We start from the raw sequence: 20,273 nt of genomic DNA, 5'->3' as shown, positions 1-20,273 counted from the left end.
TCCCACCAACTCGTGTTCAAAGAAAGACTGCCTTTGGTACTGAAGGCGCTACATAGCCATCATGACTACTAGCCAGTAATACTCCAGGAATTTGTCTGAACCCCTTATAAAGCCAGCCAAGATTGAGGCACATGCTTGAAGGCACCCTTCTGTGTTCTCAAGCGGGTCTCTCATGATGAGAGGATGTTCTGGGGTTGAAACCTATTGCTGGGTCAGGCTTAGGGTTGCCAGGCTCAGGGCCTGAGACTGATCCTGTATCTTTAGGAGAAGAGAAAGTCGGCCAAGTGCAGGTGTTCTTGCAACCCTGTAATGGGAAAAACCACAAGATGGAATTCCCCCTTCCCCCTTCCCAACTTTGAAAGATACAGAAGACCTTGTGGAGGCTGGGCCTGGCAACCAAGAGGTCTTCTGTATCTTTCAAAGTTGTGAAGGCGGAAGGGAGAATTCCACCTTGTGGTTTTTCCCATTACAGTGTTGCAAGAACACCTGCACTTGGCTGACTTTCTCAAGAGGTTTTGGTGATCTAACGGGAGAGGGGGGAACTTTTCCAATGCCAGAAGTGGCCTTCTGCCAGATTTTTTAAGCAGGAAGCAGGGTGACGCTGTGGGTGGGTGTTGCATGGGGTGTTCGACAGATTTCTGCCGTCAGTGGAGATAAGAATCTGCCTCACACAGAGTTAGAACCTAAACATCTAGCTCAGTACTGTCTACTCTGATTTGCAGAGGCTCCCCAGGAGTGCAGGGGGGTGACTTTCCCGGCCCTATATAACGATGCCAGGACTTGAACCTGGGGCTCTCGGCATGCAAAGCAGATGGTCTGCCACTGAGTTACAACCCTTACCCAAGAATTCCTCTATGCTCCAACTCTCTCTGCAGAGATGAGAAAGGGGATCAACATGGGGGGGTCAGCACAGGAGCACTTGCACTGCACTTTGTGAAAACAGATGAATCGTTGCATCTGAGACGTCATGCACATCCCCGTAGGGACTAGTAGGGATTTGCAAAGCTGTGGATGGGGGCTTCCTGGGGTCAGGCAGGCTTCTTTGGTGCATCCGAGACCCCCCACCTCCTGAAGCACATGTGTGAGGAACGTTTCCTTGATGGCTCCAACAGATACAAACAGCTCACCACTGAAGTTTTGCTGGACAGGTAACAACCCCCTCACCCCGTCTTCCCTGGTTGGCTGCGCTGCACATCTTGGGCTGTTTTAGTGTGTATTTTTTAACTTTCTTTCTTTCTTTCTTTGGCTAAAATGTGTGTGCCCTGGCTGTGGGCTTCCACCCTTTACGGGTGCCAAGGAAACGATAAGCCAGATCCAGGTTTGCTTACAAGGAGAAGTATTTGGAGTAACTTACGGCGCACAGGCGTACCCAATAGGTGGATCAGACTGCAAGGTTGACCAGTCTGAACCCCGAACTGGGCAACAAGAGGGATTTATATAGTATACTTGTTTACAGGCGCAGCGATGATATCATATAAGCAATTAATTGCTACAGCATTACACCATAACTTTCTCAGCATAGTACATCGTTGCGCTAATTGGTACTGCTGATAAGCGGAGCATCCTGGCATCCTAGAGCTAGTTTCCTGGCAGAGCATCAGACCGCTCCTTGGAATGTAAGCTTGTTTGCCCCTTAGATAAGGTACCAGGTGGGCTATGAGCTAACTATTTCCACTGACCGTTCTTTGACCTATCTTTCAAGCTGCCAGAAAGATGCTAAGTGCTAAAGGATGCCAAGGCACTGGAGGAGATGCAGACCTCCATACTAAATTTATTTATTTATTTATTGTACTTCTATACCGCCCCATAGCCGAAGCTCTCTGGGCGGTTTACAGTAACTAAACGCAGCTATACATTTGTCTACAAAATGGCTAAAGTCTCCCAGAGCAGCTTACCAAGACAAGAAGAAAAATCAGTAGTAAGCCAGTCCTTGCCTTAAGGCTTACAATCTAAAGGACACGACATACAAAGAAAAATGTTGGGGTCGGGAGGAGGGGAGAAACGTTATGGTTCTCATAGCAGCCGGCTGAGACGGAAACAGTTCAGAGAGGCTGATGGAATGGCTGCCGCCAGGTGACACTGAGTTAATGTAGCCAAGCTGACTGGGGCTGATGGGAGTTGTAGTCCAAAGCGTCTGGAGGGTGCCAGGTCGGCGAAGGCCGGGATAGCAAAAGGAGAATTGTTTTGGTGGACATATGATTCCTGCCCATATAAGAGGTTTGAGGCCTGGGTTCCGTGTATAGCGGCGAGGCAGGGGAGCTGTCCGTCAGGGTGGGGAGCAAAAGCCAGGGCATGCTTGCTGAAGCAACTGCTGGGGCCACCAGCAGAGACGAGGAGCTGGTAGGGAGAGGTGTTAACCCCAGCAGCTGAAGGACTCATGGGTTGGCCCAGCAGCCCTTCCTGGTACACTTAGGGGGACCGTCTTGGTGGCATCTTCCTTGGGCTTGTTGCCCGGTCACCATTGTTTCTGGAGCCTTGAGGGAGCCTGTATTTTGGGGGGCGCAGTCATGGGCCAAAGCACAGGACAAAGCAAGCATGGCAGGGTCAGACTGGCACACCTTCCAGGGCTGAAATCCCAGAATCTTCCCCGCCCCCTCCTCCCCAAAAAGTGTTTCAGTGTCCCTAGCATCTCTCCTGCGGTGAGGACTGACTCCACAGCTGAGATAGAATCGTAGAGTTGGAAGGAACCTCAGTGGTCATCTAGCCCAACCCCCTGCTGGTGCAGGAAAGAGGTGTGAAGATCCTCCAAGGATGGCCTTCCTGAGGCAGGATCTGGGAGCTGTTGGAGGATGGCAGGGGATCAGATGGAAGGTCTATCTAGCCCACCATTCTATCTCATCAATAACCAGCCAGATATTCTTGCGGAGCTCCAAAGCAGGGCATGATAGGGGCAGCTACCTCCTTTAGGGGTCAAAGATGGGCAATATCTTGTAGCCAAGAGTATACTGCCCCTACAGATGGAGGCTCTGTGGCCAATTGATAGACCTGTCCTCCCTGAGGAATGCACCACCGTCCTGATAGCAGTTGCACAGAGATGTTCTTCTGGCTTTTATGCCTTAGGCTGGTTCTGCGGAGACTTTACCCCATCGCCATCAAGATCTGTGAGTACCTGCGTCTCTCTGAGTTCCAGGGGATCAGCCGGATCTTGGCACACTGGGCTTGTTACAAGGTAAGGACCAGGATGAAGGTTTCATCAGTGGCATAGATCTGGATCATTGCATCTGCCCCCTTTGGCAAAGCCTGATGTCTTGCAGAAGCGCTCTGAGCATCTTCTCTGAGGACTAGTTTGGTGTAGCGTCATGTAGGGGCTTAAGAGGCAAAAACTACACTTTGGGAAGTCACTGGTTCAAATCTTGCTTCTGCCATGAACTTGCTAGGCAGTTCCCTAACTTTTGGCCCTATCTGCATTATGGGGATAATGATGGGCTGTCATAAGGATTGCTGGGAGTACCAGTGGAGGACCTGCAGCTGAATATGGCAATGTGGAGTGCTGCTGTTCAGTGTTCCAGTTACCCAGCCAGGCCTTCTTTCAGGATGCTCCATTCCATCCCACCCCAACAGTTAGTCACTATTCTGTGAGCCCTGGAGTTGGGCTGTTTTGGAGGTTCCCTCTCCTGATGGTGTTTAAAGGGCGAGGAGGCTTTTTTTTTTTACACTCCTCCATACTTTGAGATTTTCCTGAGCCTGCTTTGATATTTATTTATGTTAAAAAAAAACCAAAAAACCTTACATCCCACCCTTCATCCTATATTTATACATGAATCTCACCCTCTGTCATTTTTACTCCAAGCTAGGTGTTGGACTATGACCTGGGAGACCAGGGTTCGGATCCCCACATAGCCATGAAGCGCACTAGGTGACCTTGGGCTAGTCACTGCCTCTCAGCCTCATGAAAACCCTATTCGTAGGGTCGCCATAAGTCGGAGTCGACTTGAAGGCAGTACATTTGCATTTTTTAGGAAAAGTGTATATCAGCTGTCCTCAATCTGGCACCCTCCAAATGTCGTTGGACTTAGAACAACTTTTGGGTTGCACTTGGGGTGAGCTGCTGTTGCGCTCGGGTCTTGCTTGGGGGCTTCCCTTTGGGACATCTGGTTGGCCACTGTGAGAACAGGAAGCTGGACTAGATGTGCTTTGTGGCCTGACCCAGCAAGCAGGGCTCTTGCGATGTTGTTGACTCGCCTTGGCCATGCCTAGGGCTGATGGGAGGTGCAGTCCAGGCACCAGGCTGGGCGAGACGGATACGTGATTCGCCCTGATTATTTATGCCATCATTCCCAGGTCCAGCAGAAGGACAAGTCTGACGAAGAAGTGGCCCAGGCCATCAACCAGAAACTGGGCGATACCCCAGGCATCTCGTACTCGGAGATTGCCGCCCGGGCGTATGACTGTGGCCGGACAGAGCTGGCCATTAAGGTACAAGGGGAAGATGGGCAGGGTTTCTGGGGCCCTTTTACACCTTGGCATAGCGTGGTGCTTCCTGAGAGGGAGGGCAGGAGGGAAGAGGAGGGAGGCCACTGCATAGGAAATGGAGGAAGATGCCCTATACCAATTAGACCATTGGTTCATATAGCTCAGTTCTGCATACACTAACTGGCAGCAGCTCTCCAGGGTCTAGCTCAATACTGTCCACACTGACCGGCAGTGTTCCATCTTTGGGGGTGTGAGATTTGCCTGGGTGATCAACGTCTCTTTCATTGCATTGCTTTAGGGGATCCTGGGATTAAATATATTGTATTTTACGTATTTTAATTGTATTTTATGTATTTAAATTTAATGTTTTTGTGATTTTACTGTTTACAATTTTATTATGCATGTATTTTATTTTATTTTTGTAAGCTGCCCTGAGTGCCCTGTTATAGGGTAGAAGGGCGGGATAGAAATATTTTAAATAAATAAATAAATAAATACTGCTCAGATTTAAAGAACAATTGTTCCTGATAGAAAGCAAGGATCTCAGGGAAAGAGGGTCTATGTTGCCGTGCTCCTTGATGCACTAGCTTTCTACATACAGGGAAGTTTTACTTCCCTGATGCTGGAGCACTCAGTGGCGTGAAGATTCGCCCACATGTAGGGCTCATGAATAGCAGCAATCGGCCTGGTAATAAAAATAACCATCCTGTGTTCGCCGGCAGCTGGTGGAATATGAGCCCCAGTCTGGGAAGCAGGTGCCTCTGCTGCTGAGGATGAAGAAGAGTCAGCTGGCACTGGACAAGGCCATCGAGAGTGGAGACACCGATTTGGGTAAAGATCATGCTGTTAGGAGCCCCCTCCCCCAATTTCCTTATTCTCAGAGTGGTTTTCAATCCCTCTTCCCAGGGAACTCGGAATTGTCACTCCGGGGGGGGGTCTCCTGGGAACTCTCAGCACCCTTCACAAACTGCAGTTCCCAGGATTCTTTGGGGGAAGCCATGACGGTTTCAAGTGGTGTAAATGCATGGGGTGGATGTAGCTGAAGGCAGTCGGTTCCTCTTTCTTTGCCTTGCCGGCTGGGGTTTAAATTGTGAGGAGTGTCGAGTCCGGAAAGGTCAAGGGTTACTGATCTAGCCAACCGCAGGGTTGCCATTGCTGGAGGGCAGAGTTTGCAGTTCCGGGGGTGGATTGTGGGGGAGAGCAGCCCAAAAGAGTTTCACCTGTGTGGCCCTGACTCTCCCCGGCCAGCCTCCTCTCCTGTAGAATTTCCTGCCAGTGTTAGTGGCCCTAGAGCATGTTTTCCTGCTGTCGTTACCACTGCTCTGCCTCCTTCCCCCCCCCCCCCCAGTTTACACAGTCGTCTTGCAGCTGAAGAATGATTTCGGCCGCGGTGACTTCTTCATGATTCTGCAGAAGCAGCCGGTGGCGTTGAGCCTCTATCGCCAGGTGAGGCTCTGTCTGCGTGGTCGTGTGCAGCTGCCCATGGCTGCAAAGCGCTGAATTGTGGTGCAAACACAACCAGACCCAGGGGCTGTCATCAGACTACCGTAAAGCAGAGAGGGGGGAGGGACCACAGCTCAGAGGCAGAGCGTAGGTTTTGCAGGCGTCAGAGTGCAACGTTCAGTCCTCAGCACCCACATTTAAGCTTGAGGGCCAGAAGAAGACGTTGAGAGGCCGGAAACAACCCACAGGTGACGGGTTTGCGACCCCTGATTTAAAGTATCTCTGGTTGTGCAGGTCGGAAGAAAACTTGGATGTTGATGAGAGCGGCCAGATGTCTAAAGCTGGTTTTATTTTATTGCATCTCTTCTGTAGGGGTTGTTTTCCTTGTTAGATGACTTGAGGCTTTGGCAACAAAGCAAGGTATAAATCTTGACATAAGTATTTTTTTATAAGGAAACGTGAGGTGCAAATTGATGATAATGATAATAATACTAATAGATTATTGATGATGATGATGATGATGAAACTAATAATAATAATGAAATATAATGTCAATGATGATTGCTGCCTGCTGCAGATCCTAGGGGTTGAATTTGGAGCCCTTGTACGTAAAAGAATGGGCTCTTCCACCGAGATGGTGGCTTTTTCTGCAGTATTCAGAGCTTCTCTTCCCACCCACCCTGCAAGGTGGGTGTATGCCCCGGCCTGGGCACTCAGGTTTCAGAGATACCAAGGAGACGAATGAGCCAGACTCAGCAAGTTTTTGCTTAAAAGGAGAGTTCTATTGGGTAACTCACGACGCTCAGGTGCACCCAATAAGGTAGAACAAACTGCATGGTCTTGCACGGACCGTCTGTCAGTCTGAACACCGACGTGGGAAACAAGAGTGACTTATATAGCATACATGTTTACCAGTACAATGATGAGGTTACATAAATGATTGATTGTTGCAAAGCATCAAGTCATAGCATCTGGAAGAAAGGGGGGTAATTATAGCTATAGCTTATTAGCCATTAAGACTGCACCAGCAGGATAAACAGTGGGCGCTACCTTCCTCTTGGATTTACCCTCTCTTAACACTTAGTTTGTTAATCCCCAGTTCTGCAAATACCAAGAGCTGGATACGCTGAAAGTTCTCTATAACCAAGATGACAATCACCAGGAGCTTGGCAACTTTCATGTGCGCACCAGCTATGCCAGTGACAAGGTGAGTGCTCCCTGGTGCATGACAGGAGAGGCTGGCAGATCTTGGCAGATTTAGGTATAGGAGGTCACAATGGGATGTATGTGGAGCAATATATATTCCATGCTTGCACAGCACAAGCCCCGGGAAGTCAGTACTTGAGCAGAACTGAGCAACCAGAGAAATGTTGGCTTTCATTTCAAAAACAAAATTGCCACGCACACAAACACTCCCCAAGTTTCTAGCCCATAAGGCTGCTGTAAAAGACTTAGAAACTATGCGAGCAGTCGGCAGCAGCAAAAGGGCTGAGTAGGATTGGTGTGAGAACTTGGCATTACATTTCAACCATGCACGGATCTTTATTGTTCCCCAAGAATAAATTAAGGACATTCATGCAAATTAAGGAAGCTTGCATACAATTAACTTGGGCCATGGGATTTGCTTTCCTGAGAACAGTCCTATAGAAAGCTCACAGTGTCTAAAGCTCTGATCTCGGAGATTGTGGGGAAGTGACAGAATCTTTATATAGGAATGTTGCACCTCAAAGAAGCAATGAGTTCTATTACGTTGCCTTGTCTAGTGGCTGTGTATCCTGGGACAGGCGCAAGGTGTTCCTCTGTGTCCATATTAAAACATGCAGCGTATTCTCTCTTTTTTTCCTGCAGCAGATTGACAGCCGCCTGGCCAGTCTGCAGAATGCAGTGGATGAGTATTACAAAGCCAAGAACGAGTTTGCAGCCAAGGTGAGGACAAGAGGTGTGTCCCTGTACCCTGCCAAGGATCCTTATGCCCAGATTATACCATCAAAGAAATCTTGGCACTGTTAGGGCAGCAGTTCGCAAAATGAGTTCAGGGAAACCCTTGGCTTCTCTTGGAAATTTAGCAAGGGATCCTCCACGAGAAGCTCAGGACTTGTGGCCAAATGGGCCTGAAAGACGGGCTGTGTCTACACTATACATTTAAAGCACATCTATTATTTATTTCCTTCCTTCCTTCCTTGGTCCTCTCTTACCCAGTGCTCTCTAGACGACTTACAACAGATTTAAAAACATACAACATAAAACAGATTTTAAGACATACAGTATAGCACAAATTTAAAATCGTCCAATATAAAAAACCCAAACGAAATAAACTTAAGACAGCACACCTCAAGGGCCAAAGGCTTGAGTAGAAAAGCAGGTCTTTGGCTGGTGCCTAAAGGTCTATAAAGAAGGTGCCAGGCGTCCTTCCCTTGGGAGAGCATTCCACAGCCGTGGGGCCACCACAGAAGAGGTCCGTTCTCGTGTTGCCACCTTCCGAGCCTCCTGCGGAGGGGGCAGACGAAGAAGGGCCTCTGACGAGCACAGGGTCTGGGTCGGTTCATATGGGGAGAGGCGGTCCTTGAGATATTGAGCTGAGCTGCATTAGGCTTTATAGATCAAAACCAGTACTTTGAATTGAGCCCAGAAACTACTTGGTAGCCCATGCAGCCATGACAGAATTGATCTTATATGCACCAACCGACTTACCCCGGTCAGCAATCTGGCCGCCGAATGATGCACTAGCTGGAGTTTCCAACCTGTCTTCAAAGGCAGCCCACGTGCATAAATGTGTATAAAGCGCATGACACCCACACACACACAGCGGCAAAAAGAATCTTGGGATCTGTAGTTTACTCCTCACAGAGCTACGACTCCCAGCTCCCTTAACGAACAACAGCTCCCAGGGTTCTGTGGAGGAAGCCGTGTGCTTCAAATGTGTTTTAAATGCACGGTGCATATGCAGCCACAGTTTGACCACCGCTGCTAGCAACCTTCCCTTGCAATGTGTGGCTGCAGAGGAGAGCTGGGTGCGTTCTGTTGGATCATGTGGAACACCAGTGAAGCTTGACATACGTGGCCGGTGTCCCTTGTGAACAAAAGATGAGCCCTGGAGCACCCCCACGAACATAGGAGCTCTGTGGCGAAGACCTGGGGAGTTCCTAGCCAGGGTGGAGAAGACCACTCAGCCACCTCCTACGCTCAGCCGTAGCTCAGTGGCAGAGCATCTGCTTGGCATGCAGAAGGGTCCAAGTTCTGGTTCCAGGGAGATACCCCTGTCTGAAACCCTGGAGAGTTGCTGCCATTCAGTGTGTACCATAGTGAGCTAGATGCACCAGTGGTCTGACTCAGTATGTCAGCGTCTGATATCCCTGTCTCTTCCTAAGGTTTTTGAAAAACCATAGGATGGGGGGGGCTTTGAGGGATTGGTCCTGCGTCCCTCAGCAGATTTGGAATCGGGACACAGGAGGCTCCATTAGACCACTGGCCCATCCAGATCAATATTGTCTGCACTGGCTGGCTGCAGCTGTCCAGGGTTTCAGGCAACGTTCCCTTCCCTGTTCTTCCAGGAGATGCTGTTGATTGATCCTGGGGACCTTCAGCGCGCACTGTAGGTGCTTGGCCACTGAGCTGTGGCCCTTTGCAAGAATAGGGGAACTGATCAGGGGACTGGAAACAAAGCCCTATGAGGAGGGACTGAAAAAACTGGGCATGTTTAGCCTGGAGAAGACTAGGGAGATATGAGAGCACTCTTCAAGGACTTGAAAGGTTGCCACACAGAGGAGGGCCGGGATCTCTTCTCGGTCGTCCCAGAGTGCAGGACACAGAACAGTGGGCTCAAGTTGCAGGAAGCCAGATTTTGACTGAACATCAGGAAAAACTTCCTAACTGTTAGAGCCATATGACAGTGGAACCAATTACCTAGAGAGGTAGTGGGCTCTCCGACACTGGAGGCATTCAAGAGGCAGTTGGACAGCCATTGGTCGGGAATGCTTTGACTGGGATTCCTGCATTGAGCAGGAGAATGGACTTGATAGCCTTATAGGCCCCTTCCAACTCTTACTATTCTATGATTCTGTGATTTCCCATCTCCCATCTTCAACCACAAATCCACAGGCACCCCATAGACCTCCTGAATGAAGCTCGTGTACCAGTTTGGAGACCCCTGCAATAGTGGAATGTTGTTATGAGGAACTGAAAGAGAGATTGGTTTTATGATGCCTTTATTTTACTGAATTGTCAGGGCAATTGCTGTATTATTGTGGCATTCCAGAGGCAGCTGGACAGCCATCTGTCAGGAGTGCTTTGATTTGGATTCCTGCATTGAGCAGGGGGTTGGACTGGATGGCCTTATAGGCCCCTTCCAACTCTACTCTTCTATGGTTCTAAGAGGGTGCGGAGGTTGCAAGCTCTGAAAATAAAGCTGTGAAGAAGAGCAAACCCCTGTGAAACACTTTTGCCAAATCCTGGCCATCCCTGGCTGCAGGAAGGGGAAGCTCCCAGGGCACCACCCTCTGCCTCTGTGCATGTTTCCCAGACTGTCTGGGGTGAAAGCGGCAATTTTCATGGCTCTTTCCCCCTTGATCGGTCTTCCACCCACGCCACCTCCCTCAACCTCCCACAGCCCTGCCTTTTTAAAGGAAGCGTTGTGGAAAGATTCTGCCCCGCAGCTGCTTCTGGGGATTCCCGTTTATCTGTTTTGTGCTGGAACCGACAAATTCACTGCTGCTACTGCTGCAGCCGTCCCCTTTCCTTGCACCCACGTTCCCTGTCACCCAAGGGCGCAGACTCTCTCCTCTCAGGACTCCCCCAAAGGAGGTTTATTCCTCTTTCAACAAGCCTTTTAAGTTGAGACCTTATCCCAGTCTGCTTCTGTGTTGGAATTGCTTTTTAATATGCTTTTCAACCTTTTTTTTTTAAAAAAAACAATATGTTTCTTAACCTTTTCTTTAAAAAAAAAAAAACTTCAGAGCTTTTTAAATGTTTTTAAAGTTGCTTTGTTTTAATGTATTTTAATGTCTGTTTTTATGATGTTTTAAAGTGTTCTTAGTGCTTTTGCTTGCCGCCCTGGGCTCCCGCTGGGAGGAAGGGCAGGATATAAATCAAATACTAAATAAATAAAATAATAAATATTTCTTTAGAAAAATATTTGTATACTGCTATTTTGTTAAAAACGTCAAAGCAGTTTACAGCACATTAAAAAACAAACAAAAAGAACCACCATCATAGCAAAACATTAAAAATAAAATACAGCAAAGATCAACTTATTCTTAATTGCCTGCATAAGCCTGGCACAACTGCCTGTTTTCAGCAGGTGCTTAAAAGTTTTTAAAAAAGGCACCGGCCGAATCTGTCTTGGCAGAGCATTGCAGAGAACTGGGCCGACGACCCTGAAGGCTGGATTCCGTGTCGATGCTAAATGAGCCTTGCCCACTTGATTGACGCGGCCCCCATCCGCCGTTTTTTGTTAAAATGAGGATGGGGAACCTCAGGCCCAGTTCTGGCCCTCCAGGCCTCTCTGTGTGGCCCTTGAGACTCTTCCCAGGCTCTTTGCCCTCCCAAGCCACACCCCTCCCAGGCCCTGCGTTTTGCTTGCCTGGATGGAGGATGGAAAGGGGTGTGTGGAGTTGGTACGTCAAACCTTCAACTCCGACTGCTCTATTTTTCTACTGTCTGCCTCTGCCTCCTTCATAAATGGCAAATGTATATTAATTTATTAATTTATTTTGGAGTCGGTACATTCGGGTCGGACTCCACCCAAAATTGCTTCTGACTCCACAACCCTGGGAGAAACTAGACTACTGAACAAAGGTGAAATGTGCATTCTTTTCCTTTCCCATTTTTTCCTCTCTGGCTCTGACCGCCAGTGGCACGTGGCCCCTGGAACGTTGCCCGGAACGGGAATGCGGCCCTCTGACTGAAAAAAGTTCCCTACCACCACCACCACCCCTGTATTAAAAGTTCTCTGGGTGTCTTTCCATCTGCAGCTTCCTCTCTCTCTTTCCCCCCTTCCTGCTTGCTAGGCCACCGAAGACCAGATCAAGCTGCTCCGGGAGCAGCAGCGCCTGCAGGCCAACTTCGACAAGCCGTACCTGGACTACTCCCTCCACGACACCGTCTACAACCTCATCCTGGACGGACACCAGAAGCAGGCTGAGCAGCTGTACCGCGACTTCAAAATCCCCGACAAACGGTCAGGGCGACCGTGTGGGCCGTAAAAAAAGAGAAAGGCGGAGGTTCTCTGTCCACAAAAAGCACTGAGCCCAGCTGCTCTACTGGGAGGGTAGACCAGTTGCCTGTCGGTCCACCTGTACATCAAAACCCCCAAACTAGACCAGGGATGGAGAACCTCAGGCCGGGGGGGGTGATGTGGCCCTCCAGGCCTCTATATCTGGCCCCCGGGCCTTTCTCCCCAGGCCACACTCTCCCGGAATGTATCCCCGAATATGTGTTTACCCGGCTGGATTGTAACCTTGAACTCGCTTGCCTGTACGGAGGATTGAGAGTGGTGTGCGCAGAAACTAATGTACAAAAGTTAATTTTTTTACGTGTTGCTCTGACCAGAAGGGGGATGTGGCCCTCGGGCTGAAAATGGAATCCCCAAAACTGATCTTAGACCATGGCTGTGAGGCAGTCACAGAGCAGGAGCAGCGAGGCGTGATACTCGCGGAGCAAATGTCTCCAGTTTATGTGAGCCAGTAATAAGTTGGAAGGAACTGGGAAGAGCAGGCAAGAGGCGGACCCCAGTGGGACCTGGAGGCAAATTTCTCATGGCATAAGGGTGGTTTGGATCTAGGGCTGGGTATAGAGGCATGGCAGGCTGAAATTGACCCACAGACCAGAGGTTCCCCACCCCGGAGCTAAGCCGAGGTTGCCATGGGGTTAAGCGGCTAGCTGATCACCACCACCACATGCCCACCTTGTAAGTCTTTCATGTGTGTGTGGAAGACCTCCCGCTGTCGGTACCCATGCTTCGTTTCAGTGGATCCTTGATCATTTTTTGGCAGCACATAATATCCCTGGCTAACTGGCCAAATAGGTAATGTTATAATGTATGTGTTATAATATATAATAATTACAGTCCCACTAGGAGGAAGGGTGGGATGTAAATCTAATAAACGAACAAACAGGATAAAGAAAGTTGGGTTCTTTTACTGGGAAGGCTCATCAAAGCCACAAATCCCTTTGCTTAAAAAATGTTAAAACCTCTTTTCTCCTGTGCCGATAACATTGCTACAGTTTTATAATGAAGCACACAAAGACAGTGGCAAGCAAATGCTGTTTTTCCTTACTTGACTCTGCCTTCGTTGCTTTTCATGACCTGTAACCGTGTCCAAGAATGGGCATTTTGCCCCTGATTCTTGACTTCCACTCACCCCTCTGCTGCTCCAGAAATCAAACCCATCCTTCCAAATTTGAAATGGCGCCCCTGCATATTATTATGGGTGAAGGTAGGTTTGAGTTGCGTGATGGGATTGCCCAAATGTCCCAAAATGGCCTCGGCCAGCCTTTGCCAACCTGGTGCACTCCTGATATTTTGGAGTACAACTCCCATCAGCCCATAGTTGCCTGGCTGGGGCTGATGGGAGTTGTGGTTCAAAACATCAGGAGGGTACCAGATTGGGGAACACTAGCCCTAAATTCAGAGCAGGGTGTTCACTGTAGCCAAAGGAGATCCAACCTTCAAAAGATTCCAGTTTTTTCATCTGGCCAGTGTAGCTTTTTGATACTGTTCCCTTCCTGCCTTGACAGGTTCTGGAGGCTGAAGATCAACGCCTTGGCCGAGCAGGGCGATTGGGAGGAGCTGGAGAAGTTCTCCAAGGCCAAGAAGTCCCCCATCGGATACCTGGTAAGGAATGGAGACGGTCCGTTTCCGGGAGCCTGGCCTGGCTCAGCGACTGACTTGGCAGATGGCTGGAAAGGCTCCACTAAACTGGCAGATTGCACTTCTGTGAAGTGGCTTGCTCAGTTCAGGACCTATTTGCTTTGTTGTCTTCCCATCCTTTCGCTGACATCCTTTCGCTTGGAGCTGTCAGGGATTGGAAGGGGTGCCTCTTCTGCATGCCAAGCAGCCGCTCTGCCACCTCAGCTTCTGTGGCCCTTCTGGGTTAACCGGGGCTGGTGGTGCCACACCTGACACGGCTCTGGTTTCTACCAAGTGTTGCAGTCAGGAGGACGGTGCGTCTGTTTCTGCCAAAGGGCTTGCAACTGTGAAATCATGCTTATAGGTGACATGTTTTTCATTGGGGCAATCACAGAAGGGGGAGTAGGCGTAGGTATGATAGAAGCTGATGGGCAGGTTGCTTTATAGCAGTGATGGGGACCGTGGGCCTTCCTCTCTGGCCCTCGGGACCTCCTCCAGACCGGACCCCTCCTGTCCCTCTTTGAGGCTTCCTAACTGGCTGGGAATGTGCCCTTGACCTCTGATCATGCCTCCTGCCTTCCTGGACAGAGGATTGAGAGTGTATGTGTGTAGAAATAAGTCTACCGTACTAAACCTGGCATGCAGCCCCTGGAAGACTGCCTAGAAGGGAATGTGGCCCTCAGGTTGAGAGAGGTACCCCTGCTTTATAGTGCTCCCTTGGAGACACTTCTGTGTTCTGCATAGTACCTGCTAATCTGTTAATCACGTGGGTTTGGCACCCTTTTTGCAGCCTTTTGTCGAGATCGGCATGAAGCACCGCAACCGCCACGAGGCTAAGAAATACGCTCCCCGCGTCGCCCCGGAGCAGAGGGTGAAAGCCTTCATCCTGGTGGGGTATGTAGCCTTCCATGAAGGGAGTTGCTTTTCTCCCTAGCGCTGGCCTTGGTGTGCTTTTCTCAGGCGCTCTTTGGTCTGCGGTGCATGTATGAATCTGGGGGGTGGGACTGAAACTGTATTACTTATAATAAATATTAGATTTCTTACTCGCCCTTCACCATATGGTCCCAGTGCAGGTTACAACAATCTGAAAATACCTTATTAAAATCACTGAAAACAATTTAGTCAGAAGAACAGGGTGTCCTAAATACATATATACATGCATGCATGCACATCTCTCTCAGGTATCAAAGGCCAGGGTAAAGAGGTGAGTCTTTAACATAGGATGGAAACTATGTAGTGAAAGTGTCCGGTGCACCTCTGGGAATTCCACAGCTTAAGGACTCCTGCAGAGGATTCCTTCCCAATAGTCATAAGGATTAATCGACTAAAGTCCATTTAATTAGGCTGTCTTCAAAATAATAGGGCCTACTCTGCAGTGGCCCTGCAGCACTGGAATTGAATCCCTCATGAGATCAGGCAAGCCCCCATCCCCTCAATGTTTTCAAACATGCTTTGAAGACCTATCTCTTCTTTGTGGACTTTAGTAGCTACTTGTGAAAGCGGCAGATAACGGTGCTATGATTTGGTTCTTATACGTTTGGATACTTGCTGGGTCAGTTTGTTTTTCTGTTGCCTCTTAGTAAGACCACGAAGCAGAAGTTTTAAATGGGTTTAAATGACATTCTGTTAGATGTATATATATATATTTAATGTACATTTTGTGAAGAATTTTTTTTTTTGGAAAGCGGGTTATAAATCTGTTGAATGAATACATAAATAAATATATGGAGTTTCACTCTTTTGGCTGGTAGCTTCCCTGTTCCTTATGTATTCATTCATTTACTCCCCAACCCCCTCCATTTTAACCACAGGGACTTGAACCAAGCTTCTGAAGTCGCCATTGAACGCAAAAACGAGGCAGAGATGAATCTCGTCCTGTCGAAGTGCACTGCGGCTGCAGACGCCACCATCGCTGCCAAGATCAACCACGCCAAGGCTCAGATTGGAAAGAAATAAGATCCTCTTTCTCCGGCCCCCTGTCCTCATCTTCAGACTCCCTCCTAGCTTGGGGGGGACACTTGTGGACACCCCCCACTTGGGCTGGCCACCCAGTGCCGCACTGAGAGCCTTTCCTTGGGCACTGAAGTGTTGTGAGCCTGTTGCCTTCTCGTGAAGAGAGCAGAGCTCCTCAGGTTGGACTTGGCTGAGACTGAATGTTCGCGGCAGGACCGTCGCCTCCTTCCTCTGGATTTGATGTTTGTGGATTTGGGTTGACTGAAAGAGAGCAGCTGTGTCCGTGAAATGAGGAATCTCAAATTCTTTTCTCCCCTTCTTTCTGCCATCCATCTTCCTCCACTAAAGTATTCAGTGTCCTTTTCTCCCCCCCCCCCATTTTTCTGGAGAGTATAGATCTGGACAGTAAGTGCCCCTAGCTCCAGCCAGCCCCCCACCTGCTAATTTCTCTCCAGATGCCCCCTCCCCAGCTATCACTAACTGAGCATTTGGGCGTGGGGGAGGATTGTAATTGCCTTACAAAACCAGAGGCTGAGATGCTTCTGTGTTGTGCTTTAAGAGGGCAGGATGAGGGCCCAGATCCTGACCTTGGTGTGTGGCGAGGGCTGAGGAGGGGAGTCTTGAAAGTCACAATGACTAAGTCTGCCATGGATACCATCTTCATCTTGATTTACAGCCTACTAATGTTGCTTTTTTATTTTAATTCATTGGTGAATTTGTAAAGTGGGAAGAATATTTATGAAAGGAAATAATGTGAATTAATAAAAGCTGCTAACGTGGTGATGACATTTGGCTCTTCCTTGCTCGAGTGGTCCTGCCCTCCCAGTTTCGGGCCATCAGAAAGCAGGGTAACTGGGGCCATTGCCTGGACTGTTCTGTAGACAGCCTTCTTTAATCTGGTGCCCTCCAGACAGCCCATCAGCCCCAGACAGCACAGACAATGGTGTGATGGGAGTTGTCGTCCAAAATATCTGGGAGGATGCCAGGTTAGGGAACGGGTGGGAAACCTTTTTTAAAAACCTGAGGGCCACATTCCCTTCTGGGCAACCTTCCAGGGGCCACATGCCAGTGGTGCTTGGGTCCAGAGGCAAAAGTGGGTGGAGCAATAAATGCAAATATTATCCCTGTGCAGTTCCTACATGCACTCCCACTCCCTTCCCCATCCTCCATCCGGACAAGCCAATCAGAGTTCAAGGACACATTTCCAGCCAGAGACTGAAGGAGGATGGGAAGACAGGGCGGTGTAGTGGTTGGCCTGGGGAGAGGGGGTGTGGCCTGGAGAAAGTCCCAAGGGCCAGTGGGAGGGGTTTAAGAGGGCCTGAGATTCCCCCATCCCTGGGCTAGGAGATGGCGTAACGGCAGAAGACCCGGAGGTAAGAGAGCATTAATTAGCTGAAGGTGAGGAGATGCCGTCCTTCCCCTTCCTATGAGTACCAGAAGGAAGCAAGCACTGCAAAACAGGAGTGTGCACCCTTTTTGTGATGATACATCCTGGTGCAGAGTTCTGGCACCTCTTTTCATGCCCACGGCAGCCACATTGTGCTGGCACCCCTAGCACTTTGATCAAGAGAGGAGTACTGGCACCTCATTCCCCCCTTTGTGTCTAAGTATGGGTGCATGTTTACACACAAACACTCCAGCTGCTGTTTGGCACAAAATATGGGTTGCCTTGGTACTGCAGCCTTGGGGGGATTGTTTTTAAAAGCATGGGATACACAACCCCTCTGCATATAGGACGTTATTCAAAATTAGAGCTGTCACCAAGACAATACCCTCTGCTCTCCCTCCCCTCCAAAAAAGCTTTTCCAGTTAACAAGAGCTGTCGTTGCTTCCGGAAGACACTCAAATGTTTGCTGGACTGCCAGAGGGAAAAGGGGGGTGAAGACGAGTGACACAGAATCCAGGAAAAAGTGTTCTATGTTCAGTAGTGCCTACATGGCAGCTGTCACCCATCAGGTGCTCTCCAAACATTTTGGACTACAGCTCCCACCAGGTGTGCTAGCTGGGGCTGATGGGACTTGTAGTCCAAAATGTCTGGAGGGCACCCAATATCCTAAATTCAGACCTGAGCACAGAGGTGTCATCCAAAATACCTGGACAGCACTAGTTGGGCTCAGCTGGTGTAAATGTAGCATTCAGCATGTGGATACCAGTAATGGGGCCTTTTGCGTGGTTGCACCGTCATTATGGAACTCTCTCCCTGACGACTGAGACAGCTGCCTTACCATTCTGTGCTTTATTTATTTATTTATTATTTATTTCGTTTCATTTTTAGACCGCCCATAGCTAATAGCTCTCTGGGCGGTTTACAAACAGGATTAAAATGCAATAGTATAATCAAATCAATAACGCATAACAGCAAATTAACTAACAACGTTAAACATGAAAACATTAAACATTAAAATGCCTGGGAGTATAGCCAGGTCTTAACCTGGCGCCTAAAAGAAAGAACCGTAGGCGCCAGGCGTTTCTCCTCAGGTAAGCTGTTCCAGAGTTCGGGGGCCACCACAGATGCATGTTGAAACCTTTTCACTCTGGCCTTCCTCAGCAGAATTGTTTTTAGCTTGCAGCCAATATGAACAACAACAAAGGATTTTTATTATACTTTATAGCAGGTGGTTCCCAATTTTCTTTCCCCATGGACCACTTGAAAATTGCTGATTGTCTTCGCAGAATCAACAGGCAGATTCTGCCTATTGTAACAATTGTAATGCGCTGTGCTAGATGCTGTGGTTTGTAATATTATTTTTACTGCTGCTTTTATTTCTTATGTTGCTCTTTATTATATCACAATTTGTATTCCATAGAATTCAAATTTTAATTCAATATATTAGTGCAAACAAATCGCAGACTACCTGAATAAAGCTTGTGGATCGCTGTTGGTCCACAGACTATAGTTTGTGAACTCCTGCTTTATAGTTTTATTTTATGTTTGATTTTCTGTTAAATATTTTTATATACTCTTATGCATGGCTTCAATCAGTCTTTGTGCACAGGGTGCTGTCCAGATGTTTTGGATTACAACTCCCATCTCTATAACTTGGATCTGGAACCCTTGAGCTGATTTTTTTGGGAAGGTTCTAGCTCTTCAAAGACCTTTGTAGACCCTCCAGGATAAGAAGCAGTCTATCCATGAATGCCAGTTGTTGGGATAAAATAAAAAAGCAGCCTGTTGCTGCTTGGCCGGAAGCATCTTGCCTTGGCCTCTAAAGGATTAGATGGATCCTTCCTAATTCCCTCCATTGCTCCCCCCCCAACCCCCCCCTACCTTCCCACATACAAAGAATGAGCCTCGTTCCTCTACATTTTGCCTTATGTCTCAGGTTCTACAACTGCTAGAAGCTTACTTTTTAAATGAACGCTAGGAGTTTGGATTATGGATTTAGAGAGAGCGAGAATCATTATTATTTAGTATCTTTGTATGCTGCTTTTCATCACCAGGTGACCTCAAAGCGGCTTCCAGAGCAAAAACAAAACAATATAATAAAAACAATTCAGAACATAATAATTTTAAAAAACTACAACAGTATCAATAAATAACACCATAAAATATCCCAAAACGGTGACATCTCAGATCAATCTAGTCTGCAAAGGAGAGAGAAAATCTACAGTTGCTCAGTTTATTATTGCTCAAAGCCATAGGCTACCACAATTCAGTACAAATAGAAATTCAAAATACAAAAAAATACATATAAAAACACAAGCCAATTAAACACATTTCGTCAAACAACAGAGAACATGCAGAAAGTAACAGCAGCAACGAAGCTGAAATAAAACCACCTCTCCGGGGCAAAAGGCACAGTGACCCTCCCTGTAAATTGATGCGCAGATGGTACAGCCATGATAGCACAAGAACACACCCTACTCAACCCCATTAGGTTTTTCTGACGCCTGGCTCTTAGAGCAAATTTTGCCACCCTGGACAGAGACAAAAACATCATTGCTTACTATGGATCACAGAGAGAGCAAGTGCCCCATCCCCCCCCCATCTTGTGAGTCCCTGTGGTCTACTTGGATATAAGGCAGGCACCGAGGGCCGGATTCCCTTCTGGGCAACCTTCCGGGGGCCACATGCCAGAGGCGGGCGAGGCCAGAGGCAAAAATGGACAGAGCAAGGCCTGCTTGTTTTCCCTGCTACATTTGAGTGTGCTTTCAATAAACGTCAGCTTTGTCTGGATCTACCTTGACCGGACATCAGGGAAAACTTCCTAACTGTTAGAGCCATACGACAATGGAACCAATGACCTAGAGAGGTAGTGGGCTCTCCAACACTGGAGGCATTCAAGAGGCAGCTGGACATCTGTCGGAAATGCTTTGATTTGGATTCCTGCACTGAGCAGAGGGTTGGACTCGATGGCCTCGTAGGACCCTTCCAACTCTACTATTCTATGATTCTACCTTGGGGCGTTTGGATGGCATACCTTGACATATATGTATAAACTAAATGGATCTGTAGAAGTTTAAATGTTTTGTTAATGTGAGCTGCTGGGTTGTCTTCTCTCTCTTTTCCCCTTCCCCCACCTTAATGAAATCGCAATTTAAAAAATCAATAATTAAAAAGAGAGAGAGAGAGAGCTTGAACGTTACCTTTGCGCAGCAGCAGCAGGGCAAATCCTTC

General features: G+C 48.3%; 1 protein-coding gene across 2 annotated transcripts in view; it reads left to right on the top strand.

The window, feature by feature from the left end:
- VPS16 (VPS16 core subunit of CORVET and HOPS complexes) overlaps positions 1-16,441 on the top strand; it is a 43,787-nt gene extending 27,346 nt beyond the window's left edge. Inside the window, exons 14-24 of one of the 2 annotated variants that reach the window (XM_061583589.1) lie at positions 1,113-1,148; positions 3,061-3,169; positions 4,282-4,416; positions 5,136-5,244; positions 5,762-5,859; positions 6,956-7,063; positions 7,708-7,782; positions 11,862-12,031; positions 13,591-13,687; positions 14,493-14,596; positions 15,514-16,441. In XM_061583589.1, the coding sequence (XP_061439573.1) occupies positions 1,113-1,148; positions 3,061-3,169; positions 4,282-4,416; positions 5,136-5,244; positions 5,762-5,859; positions 6,956-7,063; positions 7,708-7,782; positions 11,862-12,031; positions 13,591-13,687; positions 14,493-14,596; positions 15,514-15,658 (1,186 nt within the window). In that variant the 3' untranslated portion in view covers positions 15,659-16,441. Of the gene's footprint in view, positions 1-1,112; positions 1,149-3,060; positions 3,170-4,281; positions 4,417-5,135; positions 5,245-5,761; positions 5,860-6,955; positions 7,064-7,704; positions 7,783-11,861; positions 12,032-13,590; positions 13,688-14,492; positions 14,597-15,513 lie in introns of both variants that reach the window. The other variant, XM_061583588.1, reaches the window with a different exon arrangement.
- Positions 16,442-20,273: the final 3,832 nt, after the last annotated feature.

Source organism: Rhineura floridana, chromosome 9, assembly GCF_030035675.1.
Source record: "Rhineura floridana isolate rRhiFlo1 chromosome 9, rRhiFlo1.hap2, whole genome shotgun sequence".
Taxonomy (NCBI): domain Eukaryota; kingdom Metazoa; phylum Chordata; class Lepidosauria; order Squamata; family Rhineuridae; genus Rhineura; species Rhineura floridana.
This window is presented reverse-complemented; position numbering and strand designations above follow the sequence as displayed.